The sequence below is a fragment of the Anoplophora glabripennis genome, unplaced genomic scaffold (genome assembly GCF_000390285.2).
Source record: "Anoplophora glabripennis isolate ALB-LARVAE unplaced genomic scaffold, Agla_2.0 scaffold64, whole genome shotgun sequence".
NCBI lineage: Eukaryota > Metazoa > Arthropoda > Insecta > Coleoptera > Cerambycidae > Anoplophora > Anoplophora glabripennis.
Window position 1 is genome coordinate 1294827 of NW_019416216.1, and position 22695 is coordinate 1317521.

General features: G+C 30.4%; 1 protein-coding gene across 1 annotated transcript in view; it reads left to right on the top strand.

Moving 5' to 3' along the window:
* LOC111693165 (histone H3-like) overlaps window positions 1–22454 on the top strand; it is a 99708-nt gene extending 77254 nt beyond the window's left edge. The window contains exon 2 of the mRNA XM_023457358.1: window positions 22135–22454. Within this exon, the coding sequence (XP_023313126.1) occupies window positions 22135–22438 (304 nt within the window). The 3' untranslated portion in view covers window positions 22439–22454. The remainder of the gene's footprint in view (window positions 1–22134) is intronic.
* Window positions 22455–22695: the final 241 nt, after the last annotated feature.

Here is a 22695-nt window from a genome sequence, read left to right on the forward strand (position 1 = left end):
TGTTGAACAAATTAATACCTATACTAGGGTGGCCCAAAAAAACGAATATTTTTTTTCGTGTTTCTTGTGAAAATATGTTAGTTTATCATGTTTTAAGAGCCCCCTCAAAAAATCAGCTCAAAAAAAATTTTTTAGAGGTGGCTCAAGCTTAGAAATTTCCAAAATCGTCAAAAATTGAATTTTTAAAAATTTTTTTGTCTCGTTATTTTATTATTTTCTAGGTTGAAAAAAATCTCGATTCTGAAAGTTTCAAATCGATATTTTAATTTCTAAAGGTCACTCATAATTATTTTAACTCTAAAAGTAATGTACCTAAAATGCTTTCGAGCGACCCTAAAAATAAATATCAACGAACTAATAATTTCTTTTATTGAATTTGATGAACAAAAGAATAGAAATAAATCACGAAATATTGTAACATCTACAAAATGAGTTTCATTTCTTTGTAGTCTTCGAAGAAAAATGTTTCACCTTTATAAAGTAACTAGTCTTAACATAAAACATATAAATTCGTTATTTACAAAATTACCTTTTAATTTTTTAAGTTAGTTGTAGTTAAACTGAATTTAATAAATGGAAAAAACATAATTGAAAACATTACAAAATAAATAGAATGCTTACACTATTCCAGATAGAGAAAAAATGAAGAAAAATATAATCATACTAAGGAGACATAAAAAAATAACACAGCCCACAAAAAAAAGTTCTGTACAAGAGACTTGAGTACACAGATCCTGTGTATTTGTTGATGCTCAATCCGCAGCACAAAAACCGATCTACCAGGATATTTTTTAGTAAAACGCTAAAATATCACCTAAAATAGGGTGAAATAGTAAGGGTAAGGTAGAGCGTTATAATGAAATGCAACGATTTGAAAAAACTTTGAGAAAACATTTTATAATAATATTTTGATTGATCATGAAATAATGCAAATCGAATTCATTTTCCTTGTTTCTCATTTTTAGACATTTGCCTAATTTTACTCAAATGATTAAATTTTTTAAACATTCTTAACGTATTTCTTTGGGTAGTAAACACTAATTTCTATTTTACTTTTCAATCCGCCATAGTGGGCGCGCCATTTTGGATTTGAGAATTTCCGAAAAACCTCACATTCGTGATTGGCGATTTTGAAAACTATCGACAAGTTTCTGCCATAACCTTCAAATTTTGAATGCTTTTGAATCTGAATCTGAATCTTTAATTCAGAAATTTTCGGTTTCTGTGTAGGTAATCTGTGACTTTGTCACTACAAAATGAGAGATTATTCTATGTTTCAGTTACAATGTTCTTAAAAATTACTCATACTTGTTACCTAGTAATAATGGTTAAAATTGAATTTTCCAATTTTTGACTTGCACCTAAGAATAATAAGCATGTGAAAAATGTTACCAATAAGAAATGGAGAAATAAAAACTTAAGAACTTTTATATATGACTATACAGAAAATAAATAAAAATATTAACCGATGACGTAGTCCGCTTCTAACCACGATTACATTTACATAATCACCATTACGTCAGAGGTTACATCTAACTGTTTCTTGACGTTTACCGATTTCTTGAAATAATGGAGCTTATACTTTTATTCAACCGGACCTACGCATAACAACAATTTACATTTATAATTGCATTTACATATTTTACCGGAACATCCGAAATTTGATAATAATTGAAACCCACACAGAAATTATAAGGGACTTAATACACTGCTTTTAATTTCGATGATTTTGTCCGTTGGAGAAGATTGTTTCAAGCGTGGTTATCACAAAATTAAAATGTAAATGTGATAACAATTTGACGGGATGCGTTAAATCATCGAAAACGGATTATCTAACGACAGCTTTATCAGTAGCAATTAGAATAAACCAGATTAAATTCAAAGATGAAAACCAAACTGGGTTAGTGTTTATATTAGTTTTTATCAAATAAATTCTATCTGGGAGATAACTGTAATGTTATTTTAACATAACCTAAAAATTTTAACAATCAAAACGTAAAAATAGAGACCACAGAAAATCTTTGTTTTAGAAACAAAAACACATTAATTTTCCAAACGCTGATAATTTATTGAAATGCATAATATACCGAGTTATTTGCATTTTTCATTTTTGTTTGCTTTTTATCTCAGTTGATATTTGAATGTAACGTTTCGCTATAAAGCTATAAATTTATCAAAAGGATAAAATCCAATTAGATTAGAAGTATTTTTTAACATTTCAATAATGTGCCCATAATTAAATTGACATACTAATTACGTTGAAAATAAAAAATAAACGTAGGTCGCAAGTGCATACAATCAAGCATCTGTAGCTCTCTCAAAAGAAATTTTCAGCCCTTTATTTATCAGAACTTTTTTTTTATTTTTAAACGTAGAATCTGAGATGAATTTGGCAAGCTAATGGGATTTACTCATTTTCTTGCTTCACCTTCTATTACAAAAAAAGAATCAGGTTTTGAAATTCCGTGATAAAATTTAAAAAAAGAAATATCCCAAAAAATTGCAGTAATTTTTACTCCTAGCCCGTTAGTTCATTCATTTCCATATCAAATCTTAGAACTATCGCTTTCGTATCTTGAAATAGTTAGCATATCTCCAAAATTTCAGATACTTATTGTTCACACCTGTTTCGATGGTATTGAATAAAATCACTACTAAAAAGCATACCATCAAGGGGTTGTAGTTCCTTTAAAAGAACATTTCCGATCTATATTAGAACTTTTTCTTGTTAATATTTTAGTTATGGAATAGATTGCAACAATTAAATGACAAACTCGTAACTATTCAGTATTATTATTTAAACTGTTTCGATATGGTATTACCTATGTGTATTAGACTAGGGTCGGTAATTTTTGAAACCAAAAAAATTATAGTAGGATGATGAAACCCATTGGAAAAGAAAGATAATATAACAGAAATGAAAGGAAAAATAATTTACGGGCGATCTGAGGTCGGGAAGGGGTAGGGGGTGAGTTTTTAAGGGTAAAAAACGGTTTCCCTTGATTTCCAGAAAAACTACAAGTCTTATGGAAAAAAGTTAAATGACTAAGTTGTAGGTAATAAAAAGATCTGCAACTTTTGTGTTTATACTTTTTTTTACATAACCTCAAAATTTATATGAAAAATTCAAATAACCAAGTTTTTGGTTTTTTATTTTTCTTTTACAAAAAAAAAATTTTTCACGAAATTTGGTGAAAACTTACCTATTTATGTCCCAAACACGCTGTAATTTTTTTGATTTGAAATATTTATTTTTTCACCTTATTTTTACTTAATATCGAAAAAGCACCCTAATTTTCAATCGAAAATTCTCGCGTCAGCAGATTACGTATTCTCATTTAGCATCCCTTAAAACGTCTTACCACCAAGTTTCATCAAAATCGATACAACTTCAGGCGAGCACTCCATGATGTCGCGAAATGTAATACAAGCCTGTAATTTCTCTATTTTTTTGGTCGATTTAAATTTTTTTTTTGAAATGTAGGGTAAAAAACTCTATCTGACTGTGACACTGGTGTTTTTTATTAATGCAATACACGGCCAACTACTGGTTGTCTGAAGATGTATCGAATTTAATGAAAATGATGCTGAATGAGAATACGTAATCTGTTTTTTGGAAAAAAAAATCGCTAATACCATTTAGCTGTTTTGACGTCAAAAAAAGGCGTCCTATTTGGCCGTGAATTGCATTAATAAAAACAGCAGCATTACCTACAGTTATATAGAGCTTTTTCATCCTACATTCTAGAAAAAAAAATTGAAATCGGTCAAAAAACAAAGAAGCTACAGGTTTGTATCACATTGTACTATTTTATTTACAAAAATATGCCTTTGATACCCTGTACCTCCGCCACTGGATCATGTAAATTTTAGGAATAGCCCTCATATTTTGGACAATGTTCACATACATACATGTGCGCAATTTCAAATTATTTCACTTACTAAAATTCCAAAAAAAATTCCAATTAATTGACCTTTAAAGGATGGTACCTATAGCGTCAACCACAATTTATTGACAATTTTTGAATAGTGTCTTTTATATCTTAAAATTCTCCAAAAAATGCAGTCCTGAATTAACCCAAAATTAAAAAAATTATCAAAAAAGCGAAAAGGATCAGTAAAGGATTATTTTTTATTAAACTATTTTTGCCCAATCAAAAATCTTACACTGAAAAACTATCACTTTCCTAGTTATCCAAAGAAATTATTATATTACAATAAATTTAACAGTAGCCCCTCATAAAAGTTGCAATAAAGTGTACTCATTTACATAAGATTGGAACTACCACTACTGCTTATATACCTGCTTTATATTGTTAGTGCCTATTGTGACATAAACGACATGAATGGCATCATAAAACTACTTCAATTCCATTAGCAAATAGCAAACCACCAGGCTAATATCCCAATTGCAAGCTTAAATGTGCATTAAATATAAATATTTATATAGCCCCAAAGGACTACTTATCTTATGATATAATTGTACTGGACACTAGCAGTAACAATAATTTTTGATACGTAAAATATTTGGCTGTGTGACTGACTGATAGTTGGCTTTAGTACGTTTGTCAGCTAATTATGTAACGTAGTGTTTATTACATATTATTTATATTTCCGTCTCGCATTGTAGCAGCTGTTTACAGGGAGTAATAAGAATATTTGGTCAAACTTCTACGTCACAAATTAACAAAAACAGTTCCTGTAAATATTTGGCCAGAAATTCTTCGTTATGGATATACAGAACGTTTCAAATTAGTGCAACTATACCGTTTATTTAAAGTAGCAAGTCACAATTCGCGAAAGTCATACCAATAATACTTTATTCTAGTAGTAGATAATAACAAAGTCCTCAAGATATCGCAAAAACTGTGATACTGGAATTCCTTTAAAGGAAAATTAAGCAAAAAAGAAACCCTTTATAATTGATTATTTCTAAAAAAATATAAGGGGCAGGGCTAGAATACTACAAGGATATTCCGGTACATTTAGCTAAGTTGATCTTTATATTTTCACGTATTTATGAATCATTTTTTGTTGTTTGTGTAATCCAATATGGACAATAAAGCTTATATCCTTTAAAGGAATGCGTCACTTCGGTTCAGATTGAAAATAGGAAATTACCAGCTTTTCCTTAATGAACAAAACTCGCGAAATAAACGGAGCATTTTGTTAACGCTTCCGGGAAAATTTTCCAGTTACTCCGGCGTTATAATTAAAAGAAGGAAGTTAGCTCCAAGTAGATCGACCTAGTTTTGTACTCAACGATTGAAAAATAATAAAAGTGTGTCATTGATACCAAGATAAAATGCAGTTCAGATAGTCGTCTACTAAAATAAGTAAAAAATAAAAAAAATACCGACATTAAATGAAAATCCTCGTGGTAATTGTTTTTGCATTTTTGATTACATACAAAAATTGATTTTGGCATGTGTTAGGACTATTGATTTAGCGGAAAAATTTAAAACAAAATCACGAGAAGTGTAATTTCCTTACAAAATATTGAAAATGTGAATTGGAAAAAAATTATTATCAATTTAAGAGTTATACACAAAAAAAAAGAAAAAATTTTAAAATGCCTATTTTTAACAATATAAAATCGTAATAACGGTCATAAGTATCAAATTAATTTTTAACCAAAATAACGGCATTCAAATTAAAACATCTTTATATAGTGTGGCAGCTAACCGTTGCAACGCATTGTAATTTTCGAGTACTTACAGTTTTCTAATATCTTTTGCTTATTATACAGGGTGTTTTTTAATGGAGTAGCATAAATGATACATACCAGTGAATCTACATTTCAAAAGAACACGATCTGCAAAAAATCGCCTTAGTAAAATGTTCACCCCTGAAGAGATATGGACCATCAAAAAATTTCCAAAAAAATTATGAAAATTGGCTGTAATTTGAAAACCGAACGAGGTACAAATAACAAATTTTTTACAGGTTGTTTATTAATACAGATACGAGTTTTCAACTATTTTTCGAAAATTTTAACACCTCGAAAGGGGTTGAAATAACCACCCCTCAAGCCATTTTTTGCCATAACTTTTATGTTTCGTAAAAACTCGATATCCAAAAATACGCATTAGATAATTTCAGAAACTTTTACCTTTCTGGCAATTTTCCTTTAAAGCTTTTCGTTTATTAATAAAAAAATAAAATGTATTACCATTCACCTCACACCGTATAATGATTGCAATCAATCAAAGAAAAACTAAGTGTGCTGCTGTCATGCCAGTTGTCAAAATTAACTCTTCTGTAAGTTGTCACTGTTATCAGCTAAATACTTTTTGGGTGTAAATTAACAAGAATTATGCCAAATTTTACTAATGATGTACATGCTACAAGTGTATTTTGAATGTCGCAAAAACTGTGCTGCGTCAACAAGAGCGTATAATGAGAGATATCCAAATCGTCAAGTTCCCCACAGACAAACTTTTTCGGCGGTAGAACGAAGACTTCAGTAAACTGCAAAAAACAGCCGCATATTGAGGGTACCGACGGAAGACCTACTGTTCGTACTATTTATCTTGAGGCTGCAGTACTTGAAGAGTTTGACGAAAATCGNTGTAATATGTAATATGTAATCTGTAATATGTAATATGTAATATATAATATGTAATATGTAATATATAATATGTAATATGTAGGTAATATGTAATATGTAATATATGTAATATATAGGAAAAGAAATAGAGCAACATTTATTGATACATTGATTAAATTTTCCTGTATCACTCATTCGCAGAGTCTATCCGGATATCATTTAAACTTCAATTCCAGTAATATTTTTTTTGTACAAAACTAATTATTCAGCGCCTTTCGTTACCGTTTTCATCGTTTACCTAATTACACAATTTAATTACATACTTCCACCCCTTCTCAAAATAACTTTTTTAGGCCATTTTAGAAAAAAACATTTAGAATTTAAAAAATGTATGGTATTTTTTAATTACATTTTACAACTGACCCCTTTTCGGAAGATTATTTCTCAGGGCAATAATTATAACCTTGTAAAAGCTACTAACCATTGTCAGAGACAGTGTTTAGGATTAAGTGTCTATCCCATTTATTAATACTGTAGATGTAAATACCTTTATTAGCCTGTTAGCTACTTAGGTAGCTCAATTTTTATATTTTCTCAGAAATCCTCAAAGTAATAAAATTCAAAGCATTATTTGATGTTAACAGTAAGAGTAAGTAAAGATCTAACTACTAATTTTTTTAAGCTGAAAAATTTGCTCCAGTAGTGTAAGGATAGGTATATTACCATGTTATAAATACATAAAAAATAAATAAAAACTCCAATTCTATTCACATCACTAGAGAAAATTGTTATGCAGGCTTCTGTATGAAATATTCGTAACTCGATAAATATTTACACAATGTCTGATATTATTTGTTTGTGACATAGTTTATTTTTCCTCTGGATGCTTAGGAATTTTTATGTATGTGAAATGAAACAAAAACTTTGTCAAGGGGTGTTTCTGTAGAATTTTAGCTAAAACTCACAACTAGAAAATAAAATACAAGAGAGTTAATATATTTGCTTAAAATTAGACAACAGATATGTTTTAAGGTATCTGTTTCTGACATTTCTGCTAAAGTAGGCACAAATAAGTCCCCCCCTCCCAAAAGAAAAAAGAAAAACGGATTTTCTACAAAATACCTTCAGATAATATTTTTGTTTTACCAAACATATCAATTGGAATAATTATTTCCCGCAATAAAAGCAGTTAGAATATTTGATTTGTTATTAAAAAAATCAAATGACGTCATTCTCCACTCCCATATCATTAGATCAAACGTTCCTAGGTTATGCAATACCGTACCCTCTCGGTCCTGATACGATTTGGTCGAAATCCTGAACTTTGTTGTGCACTTCTATATCTCTAATTATTTGACCATGTTAGATAATACCATATCATTCACAGCACGTCAGTGAATAGCAAATAGCTATGTTTTTTTTAGCTGCATATTAAATAAATAATATGTAAATTCTAAGATAAAAAGTTCAATACAGATGTTGTAACGTCTTGTTTTCGGAATACAGAGTTTCGAAATAAAAACAATGCATTTATTTAAATCGTTTGTGGTGAATTTATTAAATTTTGGCTAATGACTAATTATGAACAGACATTCATTGAGTTGGTACTCAAATCTGTCAATGAGAACCAAATTGGATAAGCGCTTTTAATTGCGGTTGGCATTTTTAATAAAAGGTGTTATTTTTTAAAATTTAAAGTAAGTCTACGACATAGCTAAATTGATAAAAAATAATCTCAAAACTATTGGTTTTACAAAAAAGTATAGACATTTTTTTGTTGGAAATACAATTTCAAATGCAGTGTTATTATCTAAATATTGTATATAATTATTTATTTGTCATTTTTAGTTACAAGCCATTTTGACATATTACAAAAGTACACAGTACCTATATAACAGCTTGGTAGAGACCTTTTCTGATTTTTATCTTTTGAATCTTTTAACTATAGGTGTAAAGATCATAGTAAAACTTTACGTGAACCATTAACCATAAATCATCGATCTGACAGTAAAAAAAGGGTTGAAAAACATATTTTCATTCAATTTTCACCAAGCGTAACGTTGAGATTATCACAATTGTGCGTATCAAATATTTTATTCTAATTCATGTATAGTTTCAGCAATGGGCATAAGTCTCACAATGTCACGCAAAAGTTATGTAATATTATAAACGCAATTTTCCCTTAACTGTTTCTGGAAATCAAGCTACATCCCCTTCTAGTAATTCCTCTAACTAAACTGCACGTTGCAAAATAGGGACCTAAATTATATTGCATTTTTTCAAATATCTCGTAAAAATAAACCCAATGTTGTTATGATATCGTTAACAATTTTTATGAAATTGTTTATGCCATTTCTTATTGTTCATTCATTTTTTTAAACTGAATATATAGTATAAACTACAAACGTGAAGCTTTGGGTTATTGTGTCAATCAAATGGGGTCAAATTTCATAGGATATATTGAGCCATAATTTTCATAATAGCATACAGTAACCGTAGTACTTTATATTCGTAATCGATTTTCGGGGGATCGGAGAAAGAAATCACAATAACCTTTCGCTCAGAGCTAACATCATGGACTCCTTTGACGTCAAAAACTGGGTAATTTCCAGGCCATGCTAACTTATTTACTTTCACAAATGTAAAACCGATTCTCATCATCAATAATGATGGAAACCTGATAGGATTTCTGCAGATCGACGCAACATTTCATAATGGCATACTCCACATCAACCGAATCAATTTTCTGAACGCGACTGCCTGCCACGCGTGCATTGTTGTGGAATTGTTATTGTCAGATGCTTATACAAGATCATATTTTAGGTTTTGACTGTAAGGTTGTCCCAGTTACCACTCTTTTAAGAAAAAAGGTAGTAAATGCAAAATGAGTACCTAGATATGTTTTGATTTTTTAATGTAAATTTGACATTTATATGGATGAATTTTCTTTCAACACTTGAATTCAAAACCGGTAGAATAGACACACTGTTTTGACCTCAGTTTTGACTATATCTTCCACACTATTAAAAGCAGACCCATCAAACCATAACTGTTACTCTAAGAAAGCTTTCTAATAGAACATTTAAAAGTATATTCCAGTTAAAAAATTATAAGTTGCTGTCATTTTACTTAACGTATTTTTTCGAAAACACCATTAAAAATAGTGAAAAATAGAGAAAAATAATTGTATTTATCTACTGGATATTTTTTTAAGAAATAATGTACGAAATAATGCTACAGTCATAATATAGTACATAAATATCTGTGTATGTAATTACTATGGATTTAATAAGTATATACATACATTTTTTAATTATCATTTTGTTTAATTTCTTTAAAATTTATTCCTTTCTCACAAGATATTGTTTTTCCGCCTTATCTTTACTGCATCATACAAAATTTATTCCAATTTTCATTTAACTAAAACTTTACAGCAACAACAACAACAACAACAACAACAACAACAACAACAACAACAACAACAACAACAACAGCAACAACAACAACAACAACAACAGCAACAACAACAACAACAAAAAACAACAAAAACAACAATAACAATACCAACAACAACAATTTCAATATGTTCATATTCATAATATTCGTATTTTACGATGCAAATAGTCCAAGTGTCATCAGCCTATTTGAATAAATACGACATTTTATTCAAATTCAACTGTGCATCTCGAAAACCAGTAGCTTCAATTTCAAATTGGTTTATTTTTCGTATAATTCTACGACGGCGCGCCAAAGTAAGAAGCAAGATAGACATGATCAACAAAATAAAAATTTATTATTTACTGTTTTATTGTTTTAATTAGTACCGTATTAATTATTTTTCCAATAAACAAGCTGTGCACAGTTTTGGAGCATAACAACGATCACTGCGTTGTAATTGTCACTATCTTTACATGTATTGTTTTGTATTGGTAGACATTTTTTGGTGAATAGTTTGATTTGCAAATACTCAAACTTCATAATAAATGTAGTCAATTTCGAATTTCATTAGTGAATATTGCATCTACTTTAAACTAGATTATGGTGCAAGAGACTGGGATCAGACATCTCGACAATGACATATACAGAGTGATTTACAAATGGTGACCAAAAATGAAACCTCGTATCCTTTTGTGAATTTTAAGGGGAGTCTTTCGTATACAGTTCTTATCTAGGACGCTTCATTAGAAAGATACAGGGTGTTAAACTTCAAAAAATATTTTAATTTTTTTAAATAATTTAAAAACTAGTAAGTGAAATAGTTTGAAATTGGGCACATGTATTCATATAAACATTGTCCAATATCTGAAGGCTTTTTTTTACAAATTATTACTCTGTTATGTTTTTCGAAGGAAGCCTGATCGAGTAAAACTTTAAAATCGAACTGAGAACACATTTCGATATTCGAATATAATGCTTTTTAAAATTACATAGTGAGCTGCGATAGCAACTTTGACATTCTGAGCAGTTAGAAGAAAGAATAAATAATGCTTTTCGTCAGATTCAAGCAACAGTAAATTTCGAACAAATTACATTTTTGTTACCAAAAAAATGTCGGGCCTGTGTTCATGGAATTAGAGGTATTTTTGAGCATTTATTAAAATAAAATCGTTAAAATGACTAATGTTATTAATTAAACATTAAATATATTAATAAATAATTATAAATAAATAATTAAACCAAATCATTAATGCATTGATTTATTTATTGGGTTTGATTTTCCAATGTAATCATTCCTCGATGATTCAGTGAAAAGTGTTATATTTCGGTATTCACAGGAAAATCCATCTGTTTTCGTGAATAATTAACGACTGTTTCTAACTTTTGTGGCACAATTTATGTCCAGGAAGGGGCGGCACATTCCAGCGCAGCAAAAAGCTTACTAGGGGGTCGGGTATGGTAAATGGCTTTACTCATAGCCATTCATTCTGAGAAATTTTAATACATGACCCAGTACCGATACTGCATGAATAATACATCGATTTCGGATCATAATTTCCAGAAGCACGTACCTCTCTTAATGAACAGAACTAGTTTTTTCATTTCCTAAATCTACTAGATTATTCGAAATTCACACGTATTTGCAAGTTTTTATTTAAATAACTTTGGCTAAAATACAGGGGGTTTTTAAATGAAGTAGCAAAAATGGTACCAGTAAATGTAGAGCCAAAAATAAGAGGATTGAAGTAAAAATACCTTATATAAAAGTTGCACCCCTGAGACGATATACCCTCTTAAAGGAGGGGATTGAAATTCACGTTTTAATTTTTTTTCTTTAACATGAGGAATGCTAGAGACACGAAACTTGGTATGAGCATCCTACTAATAAACAGACAACTTTTCAATATTTGTTCGATCATTGGCATATTTTATAAAGGAGTGAAACAGTCAACCTCATTGCAATATTTTATTAGAAATTTTTTATACGAAGCAAATTATTTATTTAAAAATATCTGTTGGGAAGAATGATTTATTGCGCAACTTTTTTACCTCTTGTAATTTTTCGATAAAACTGGTAGTTTTCTAGTAAAAAAATTAGATGCGTCATCGTTCACTAAAGGGGTAATTGCGAAAATTTGTAAAAATAAAGTGGGCGGATGTCATAACAAATAAATTATTAAATATCATATTAATAAATAGACACTTTCTGTGAACCAATAATTAGTACCAATTGATTAATTTATTATCAGAATAATTATGACCAATGACGAATATGTCGACATTCTCCAAGTGTTTTTCGAATTCAAAAAAAATAGTAACCTGCAGCGTTACTATTTTAAGACTAAAGATATCCAAACCGACCGATTCCTCATAGACAAACATTGGCCTCGGTGGAAAGAAGACTTCGCGAAACTGGTAAAATTCAGCCCAATCGTGAGGGTGCCGGAAGAAGGCGTAATGTCTGAACTGTTGAACCTGAGGAAGCTACACTGGAACATCTAGAACAAGACTGTGGTACAAGCACAAGACAGGTGTCCAGGCAACTGCAAGTTTCTCAAGTCTTGTGTGGAATGTAGCCCATGAAAATCTTTTATACCCTTTTCACCATCAACCCGTGCAAGAATTGAATGACCCTGATTTACCTAACCGCGTGGATTTTTGTCAATGGTACATTAATATTTCCAGGCGTGACTTAAATTTCCTAATGAATATACTTTTCACCGATGAAGCAAATTTTCCTAGAGTAGGTGCAGTAAACCTTCATAATGTTCATTCATGATCGGAAGAAAATAGTCATGAAATATTTGTTTCAAGATGTCAACATAATTTCAGTTTGGATGGGAATTGTAGGAAATACTCTGGTAGGTCCTTTTATTCTTCCATGCCGACTTAGAGCGGCCCGAGTATCTTAGATTTTTGAACGCAAATCTTCCAACATTACTTGAGGATGTACCCCTCGCTACACGTCAGGTGATGTGGTATATGCAAGATGAGGCGCCTGCACACTTGCCATTAGAGAATGGTTAAATTTAAATTACCCAAATCGCTGGATTGGTTGTGGTCGTAATGTCCCTGTTTGTTGGCCTGCACGTTCACCTGACCTAACGCCTATGGATTCCTTTTTGTGGGGACACATAAAAAGTATTGTTTATGCCACTCCTTTTGCCTCCTTAGAAGAACTACGCTTAAGAATGTTTCAGGCAGCAGATGAACTTCGGAATAACCAAGAACTGTTTGTGCGAGTGCGTTATAACTTCAACAGACGTATTAGGTTATGCCTGCAGCAAAATGAAAATTATTTCGAGAATATTCTTTAANGGTGAACATTTTACTAAGGCGATTTTTTGCAGATCGTGTTCTTTTGAAATGTAGATTCACTGGTATCATTTATGTTACTCCATTCAAAAACACCCTGTAGGTAAAGAAATATAATTTTATTAAATTTTGCAACACAGTTATAAAGTAAATATATTATTTATTTATCGCTCAGAAACGGTCAGCATTAGCATTTTATAATTTACTGTTTACTTCTTAATAAAATTAGTCAATTAATTAGTAAAAAAAAACAGGTAGAGAGACATTTTTCAACACATTTTTCATTGTTACAAGACTCGCACCACCCATCAGCGGACAAACTGTATTTTGAGTTAATAATAAATCGATTTGGCGGCAAATCCATCGATTTTGCGAACGTTTACGATGTGCAGATAAAATTATAATAGACTCTTTTAGCGTGACATCAAATATTTAGGCAACCCGCAAATTGTACAGACCAAATCTGAACATTGTGTACTATTTACATAGATACCATAGAAATGAACAACTCCAAATGAATTTATTTTTACGAGTACTTTGAAGTATTTAAGTACAACCAACACGTGTTTCGCAAAATAATTTCGCAACACTAATATAATTAAATCTTACACAAAACGATATAAAAGAATATTCCTAGATTCAAATAAAGTAAAAATTTAACATTATCCGTGTTATTCCTAATGCGCATGCTCGGAAAGAATAGCCTCATATGCAGGTAAGATCTTGTTGGTATCTAATATCTGTCATCATTACCTAACGTATTTTCTTTTATTTTGTTTGATCTCGGCATTTTCTAATTCTAAGAAGTATTTTTATTGTTTTTCCTGTTGTAGTGCTGTGTCAGTGTGTTTATCGAGTGTTTTTTTTCTTCATGTGGTTTATTATAGACGTACTCTTAACCATAACCAAACTTTTCTTCGAGGCTACTTCGCTTACATGAAATTATCTTTAATGCGCATGCTAAGTAATATTGATATAGTTTTAATTTATTAATTATTATTAAGGTCAATATTGTTCTATAAATTTAAATATACAGGGTCGAGTTACAAAAACACGTTTTTTTTTGTCGGCCTGTGTTATCTGTGTAAAAGATACATTTCTGTCGTTTTCCTGAAGTTCACCACAGGAGGCAGTATATTCAAATTTCATCATATTTTATGAAGGCATTTAACAGTAGCTCAGAAAAGTTGAAACAAGCCGCTGCGGCTGCGGTCGTGATCCTTCACCCTTAGAAACTTAAAGCCGTAATTGGAGAAGTGACCAATTCGTGACCGTTAGGTACTAATCTGTTAGGGATTTTCAGGTCTTAAACGAGTAAACCGTTTAAGGACATGTACTTTGTACAAATATTTGCAAATAACTTTAGTAATACCGCGTGTCTGGGCCTATGGCTATAAAATTTTCTCGGAAAATATACTTATTTAATTTTAGATATGATTTAGTAATATAGGTATTGTTATAAATCTACATAAAACTGTTCTGAAATATAAAATATGTTCGATACGTGCACATTTTTTGATTGCTGTAGAATTCTTATTTGATATACCTACCGATGTTAAATTTTTTTTAGACCTTAACAAATCAGAAAATTTCTTATTTTTTTTAATATGCTTCAGAAATTCACTTATTCATTTCATTTTTCCATCTTCAGCCATGAGGCGCAAAAAAATAAAAGGTTTTGTTTAAAAATTTCTAGTTGTATATCACTTCAAAATATTTTTATAATAGAAGGTGTTAATTAGGTATGTAAAATAAATTCAACAGACGATTATTTGAGTAATTTTAAGACAAAAAGTCCATATAAACATGGTCCGCAGATGCTTCGTTTTGAAGATACAAGGCGATAAACTTTTGTTTACCCTGTATACTTAAATCATTTTAACTTGTCATATAAAATTTATAGATCATTCCATTACACTTTTTTTTTACAGCTGTTATTACTATTTTTACCAAATTTAGCAAAATTTGTATCTTAGGTATTAGTTGATTTTTATTTGAAGAAGGTGATCATTCCACACATTTTTTTTACAAAACTAAGAAAGGTTAAAGCCCTACTTTTAACATTGTGGTAAATATAACGTACTCTATCCTTTCTTCTACATATTTTAAATATTTAAGGAAGCTCAAAAAATAAACTTTCAAGTTTTAAAAGTTTTTAAAAATAATAATTAGATTATTTGAAGAAAAGATACATGATTTTTGTATCAGAAGATTTTAAGCTCTGTCAATCAAATCCGCATACGTTTTAGAATATTTTTTTTAATGCCTCAAGCGTAAAGTATCTACCATTAACGCACACTTTTCTCGAAAAGAATAGAAAATTATTACATTCTATTACATTTATTTTATGCCTGCCTATTGCAGCTTGAAGTTCAATTGACAAAGAGTTATACAGGGTGTTAAGTATGTACAATAAATTCGGACGATTATTTGAGTGATTTTAAGACAAAAAGTTCCTATAAACATTAGCCCGCAGATGTTTCGTTTTCAAGATACAGGCTGTTAAACTTTTGTAAAGAAAATTGCTATTTCGTAAATATCTTATACACCCTTTACCCAATTTTGTTGTAATTTGGCAATGTTACTTGTAGTGTGTGTTAAGGTACCGCTTGGGGCGCCATTGGACTTAACAAATCTAATCAAGTTAGGGTTAAATTAGCCCCTTAACACTGACAAATTACAACAAAATTGGGTAAAGGTTATTTAAGATATTTACGAAATAGCAATTTTACAAACCTTTAACACCCTGTATATTCGTCGAAAAGTCACAAATATTTTTTTCCCATAGGCTGAGATATAATGATGCCACGAAACAACGTTTTTAATACCATCATATTATAATATATGTAATATGTAATATGTAATATGTAATATGTAATCTGTAATATGTAATATGTAATATGTAATCTGTAATATGTAATATGTAATATATAATATGTAATATGTAATATATAATATGTAATATGTAGGTAATATGTAATATGTAATATATGTAATATATAGGAAAAGAAATAGAGCAACATTTATTGATACATTGATTAAATTTTCCTGTATCACTCATTCGCAGAGTCTATCCGGATATCATTTAAACTTCAATTCCAGTAATATTTTTTTTGTACAAAACTAATTATTCAGCGCCTTTCGTTACCGTTTTCATCGTTTACCTAATTACACAATTTAATTACATACTTCCACCCCTTCTCAAAATAACTTTTTTAGGCCATTTTAGAAAAAAACATTTAGAATTTAAAAAATGTATGGTATTTTTTAATTACATTTTACAACTGACCCCTTTTCGGAAGATTATTTCTCAGGGCAATAATTATAACCTTGTAAAAGCTACTAACCATTGTCAGAGACAGTGTTTAGGATTAAGTGTCTATCCCATTTATTAATACTGTAGATGTAAATACCTTTATTAGCCTGTTAGCTACTTAGGTAGCTCAATTTTTATATTTTCTCAGAAATCCTCAAAGTAATAAAATTCAAAGCATTATTTGATGTTAACAGTAAGAGTAAGTAAAGATCTAACTACTAATTTTTTTAAGCTGAAAAATTTGCTCCAGTAGTGTAAGGATAGGTATATTACCATGTTATAAATACATAAAAAATAAATAAAAACTCCAATTCTATTCACATCACTAGAGAAAATTGTTATGCAGGCTTCTGTATGAAATATTCGTAACTCGATAAATATTTACACAATGTCTGATATTATTTGTTTGTGACATAGTTTATTTTTCCTCTGGATGCTTAGGAATTTTTATGTATGTGAAATGAAACAAAAACTTTGTCAAGGGGTGTTTCTGTAGAATTTTAGCTAAAACTCACAACTAGAAAATAAAATACAAGAGAGTTAATATATTTGCTTAAAATTAGACAACAGATATGTTTTAAGGTATCTGTTTCTGACATTTCTGCTAAAGTAGGCACAAATAAGTCCCCCCCTCCCAAAAGAAAAAAGAAAAACGGATTTTCTACAAAATACCTTCAGATAATATTTTTGTTTTACCAAACATATCAATTGGAATAATTATTTCCCGCAATAAAAGCAGTTAGAATATTTGATTTGTTATTAAAAAAATCAAATGACGTCATTCTCCACTCCCATATCATTAGATCAAACGTTCCTAGGTTATGCAATACCGTACCCTCTCGGTCCTGATACGATTTGGTCGAAATCCTGAACTTTGTTGTGCACTTCTATATCTCTAATTATTTGACCATGTTAGATAATACCATATCATTCACAGCACGTCAGTGAATAGCAAATAGCTATGTTTTTTTTAGCTGCATATTAAATAAATAATATGTAAATTCTAAGATAAAAAGTTCAATACAGATGTTGTAACGTCTTGTTTTCGGAATACAGAGTTTCGAAATAAAAACAATGCATTTATTTAAATCGTTTGTGGTGAATTTATTAAATTTTGGCTAATGACTAATTATGAACAGACATTCATTGAGTTGGTACTCAAATCTGTCAATGAGAACCAAATTGGATAAGCGCTTTTAATTGCGGTTGGCATTTTTAATAAAAGGTGTTATTTTTTAAAATTTAAAGTAAGTCTACGACATAGCTAAATTGATAAAAAATAATCTCAAAACTATTGGTTTTACAAAAAAGTATAGACATTTTTTTGTTGGAAATACAATTTCAAATGCAGTGTTATTATCTAAATATTGTATATAATTATTTATTTGTCATTTTTAGTTACAAGCCATTTTGACATATTACAAAAGTACACAGTACCTATATAACAGCTTGGTAGAGACCTTTTCTGATTTTTATCTTTTGAATCTTTTAACTATAGGTGTAAAGATCATAGTAAAACTTTACGTGAACCATTAACCATAAATCATCGATCTGACAGTAAAAAAAGGGTTGAAAAACATATTTTCATTCAATTTTCACCAAGCGTAACGTTGAGATTATCACAATTGTGCGTATCAAATATTTTATTCTAATTCATGTATAGTTTCAGCAATGGGCATAAGTCTCACAATGTCACGCAAAAGTTATGTAATATTATAAACGCAATTTTCCCTTAACTGTTTCTGGAAATCAAGCTACATCCCCTTCTAGTAATTCCTCTAACTAAACTGCACGTTGCAAAATAGGGACCTAAATTATATTGCATTTTTTCAAATATCTCGTAAAAATAAACCCAATGTTGTTATGATATCGTTAACAATTTTTATGAAATTGTTTATGCCATTTCTTATTGTTCATTCATTTTTTTAAACTGAATATATAGTATAAACTACAAACGTGAAGCTTTGGGTTATTGTGTCAATCAAATGGGGTCAAATTTCATAGGATATATTGAGCCATAATTTTCATAATAGCATACAGTAACCGTAGTACTTTATATTCGTAATCGATTTTCGGGGGATCGGAGAAAGAAATCACAATAACCTTTCGCTCAGAGCTAACATCATGGACTCCTTTGACGTCAAAAACTGGGTAATTTCCAGGCCATGCTAACTTATTTACTTTCACAAATGTAAAACCGATTCTCATCATCAATAATGATGGAAACCTGATAGGATTTCTGCAGATCGACGCAACATTTCATAATGGCATACTCCACATCAACCGAATCAATTTTCTGAACGCGACTGCCTGCCACGCGTGCATTGTTGTGGAATTGTTATTGTCAGATGCTTATACAAGATCATATTTTAGGTTTTGACTGTAAGGTTGTCCCAGTTACCACTCTTTTAAGAAAAAAGGTAGTAAATGCAAAATGAGTACCTAGATATGTTTTGATTTTTTAATGTAAATTTGACATTTATATGGATGAATTTTCTTTCAACACTTGAATTCAAAACCGGTAGAATAGACACACTGTTTTGACCTCAGTTTTGACTATATCTTCCACACTATTAAAAGCAGACCCATCAAACCATAACTGTTACTCTAAGAAAGCTTTCTAATAGAACATTTAAAAGTATATTCCAGTTAAAAAATTATAAGTTGCTGTCATTTTACTTAACGTATTTTTTCGAAAACACCATTAAAAATAGTGAAAAATAGAGAAAAATAATTGTATTTATCTACTGGATATTTTTTTAAGAAATAATGTACGAAATAATGCTACAGTCATAATATAGTACATAAATATCTGTGTATGTAATTACTATGGATTTAATAAGTATATACATACATTTTTTAATTATCATTTTGTTTAATTTCTTTAAAATTTATTCCTTTCTCACAAGATATTGTTTTTCCGCCTTATCTTTACTGCATCATACAAAATTTATTCCAATTTTCATTTAACTAAAACTTTACAGCAACAACAACAACAATAACAACAACAACAACAACAACAACAACAACAACAACAACAACAACAACAACAACAACAACAACAACAACAACAGCAAACAACAAAAACAACAATAACAATACCAACAACAACAATTTCAATATGTTCATATTCATAATATTCGTATTTTACGATGCAAATAGTCCAAGTGTCATCAGCCTATTTGAATAAATACGACATTTTATTCAAATTCAACTGTGCATCTCGAAAACCAGTAGCTTCAATTTCAAATTGGTTTATTTTTCGTATAATTCTACGACGGCGCGCCAAAGTAAGAAGCAAGATAGACATGATCAACAAAATAAAAATTTATTATTTACTGTTTTATTGTTTTAATTAGTACCGTATTAATTATTTTTCCAATAAACAAGCTGTGCACAGTTTTGGAGCATAACAACGATCACTGCGTTGTAATTGTCACTATCTTTACATGTATTGTTTTGTATTGGTAGACATTTTTTGGTGAATAGTTTGATTTGCAAATACTCAAACTTCATAATAAATGTAGTCAATTTCGAATTTCATTAGTGAATATTGCATCTACTTTAAACTAGATTATGGTGCAAGAGACTGGGATCAGACATCTCGACAATGACATATACAGAGTGATTTACAAATGGTGACCAAAAATGAAACCTCGTATCCTTTTGTGAATTTTAAGGGGAGTCTTTCGTATACAGTTCTTATCTAGGACGCTTCATTAGAAAGATACAGGGTGTTAAACTTCAAAAAATATTTTAATTTTTTTAAATAATTTAAAAACTAGTAAGTGAAATAGTTTGAAATTGGGCACATGTATTCATATAAACATTGTCCAATATCTGAAGGCTTTTTTTTACAAATTATTACTCTGTTATGTTTTTCGAAGGAAGCCTGATCGAGTAAAACTTTAAAATCGAACTGAGAACACATTTCGATATTCGAATATAATGCTTTTTAAAATTACATAGTGAGCTGCGATAGCAACTTTGACATTCTGAGCAGTTAGAAGAAAGAATAAATAATGCTTTTCGTCAGATTCAAGCAACAGTAAATTTCGAACAAATTACATTTTTGTTACCAAAAAAATGTCGGGCCTGTGTTCATGGAATTAGAGGTATTTTTGAGCATTTATTAAAATAAAATCGTTAAAATGACTAATGTTATTAATTAAACATTAAATATATTAATAAATAATTATAAATAAATAATTAAACCAAATCATTAATGCATTGATTTATTTATTGGGTTTGATTTTCCAATGTAATCATTCCTCGATGATTCAGTGAAAAGTGTTATATTTCGGTATTCACAGGAAAATCCATCTGTTTTCGTGAATAATTAACGACTGTTTCTAACTTTTGTGGCACAATTTATGTCCAGGAAGGGGCGGCACATTCCAGCGCAGCAAAAAGCTTACTAGGGGGTCGGGTATGGTAAATGGCTTTACTCATAGCCATTCATTCTGAGAAATTTTAATACATGACCCAGTACCGATACTGCATGAATAATACATCGATTTCGGATCATAATTTCCAGAAGCACGTACCTCTCTTAATGAACAGAACTAGTTTTTTCATTTCCTAAATCTACTAGATTATTCGAAATTCACACGTATTTGCAAGTTTTTATTTAAATAACTTTGGCTAAAATACAGGGGGTTTTTAAATGAAGTAGCAAAAATGGTACCAGTAAATGTAGAGCCAAAAATAAGAGGATTGAAGTAAAAATACCTTATATAAAAGTTGCACCCCTGAGACGATATACCCTCTTAAAGGAGGGGATTGAAATTCACGTTTTAATTTTTTTTCTTTAACATGAGGAATGCTAGAGACACGAAACTTGGTATGAGCATCCTACTAATAAACAGACAACTTTTCAATATTTGTTCGATCATTGGCATATTTTATAAAGGAGTGAAACAGTCAACCTCATTGCAATATTTTATTAGAAATTTTTTATACGAAGCAAATTATTTATTTAAAAATATCTGTTGGGAAGAATGATTTATTGCGCAACTTTTTTACCTCTTGTAATTTTTCGATAAAACTGGTAGTTTTCTAGTAAAAAAATTAGATGCGTCATCGTTCACTAAAGGGGTAATTGCGAAAATTTGTAAAAATAAAGTGGGCGGATGTCATAACAAATAAATTATTAAATATCATATTAATAAATAGACACTTTCTGTGAACCAATAATTAGTACCAATTGATTAATTTATTATCAGAATAATTATGACCAATGACGAATATGTCGACATTCTCCAAGTGTTTTTCGAATTCAAAAAAAATAGTAACCTGCAGCGTTACTATTTTAAGACTAAAGATATCCAAACCGACCGATTCCTCATAGACAAACATTGGCCTCGGTGGAAAGAAGACTTCGCGAAACTGGTAAAATTCAGCCCAATCGTGAGGGTGCCGGAAGAAGGCGTAATGTCTGAACTGTTGAACCTGAGGAAGCTACACTGGAACATCTAGAACAAGACTGTGGTACAAGCACAAGACAGGTGTCCAGGCAACTGCAAGTTTCTCANAGACCCGGTACCGTCGCTCTAAGAGAGATCCGTCGTTATCAGAAAAGTACGGAACTTTTAATTCGCAAATTACCTTTCCAGCGTCTGGTCAGGGAGATCGCACAGGATTTCAAGACAGACCTGCGGTTTCAGAGTTCCGCCGTGATGGCCCTGCAAGAGGCCAGCGAAGCGTATCTCGTCGGCTTATTCGAAGACACCAACCTGTGCGCCATTCACGCCAAACGAGTCACCATCATGCCGAAAGACATCCAACTGGCCAGACGGATCCGCGGCGAACGCGCCTAAACCGGGAGGCAGTACTCTAGGATAATTTATATATATATATATATATATATATATATATATACTTATTTTAAGAATGTATTTGGATATAAATATTTCTCAGTAATAAAAATATTTTGTTTCAAACTCACAACACCTAGTACGACAGCCAGGATCGTTTGTAAGTTTAACCAAACAGGCATAGGTCGGTTTGGTACTTATTGATGGTCCTCATCATTATGTCGTTAGAACGATCCAGCTGCTTTTGTGTCGTTACTCAA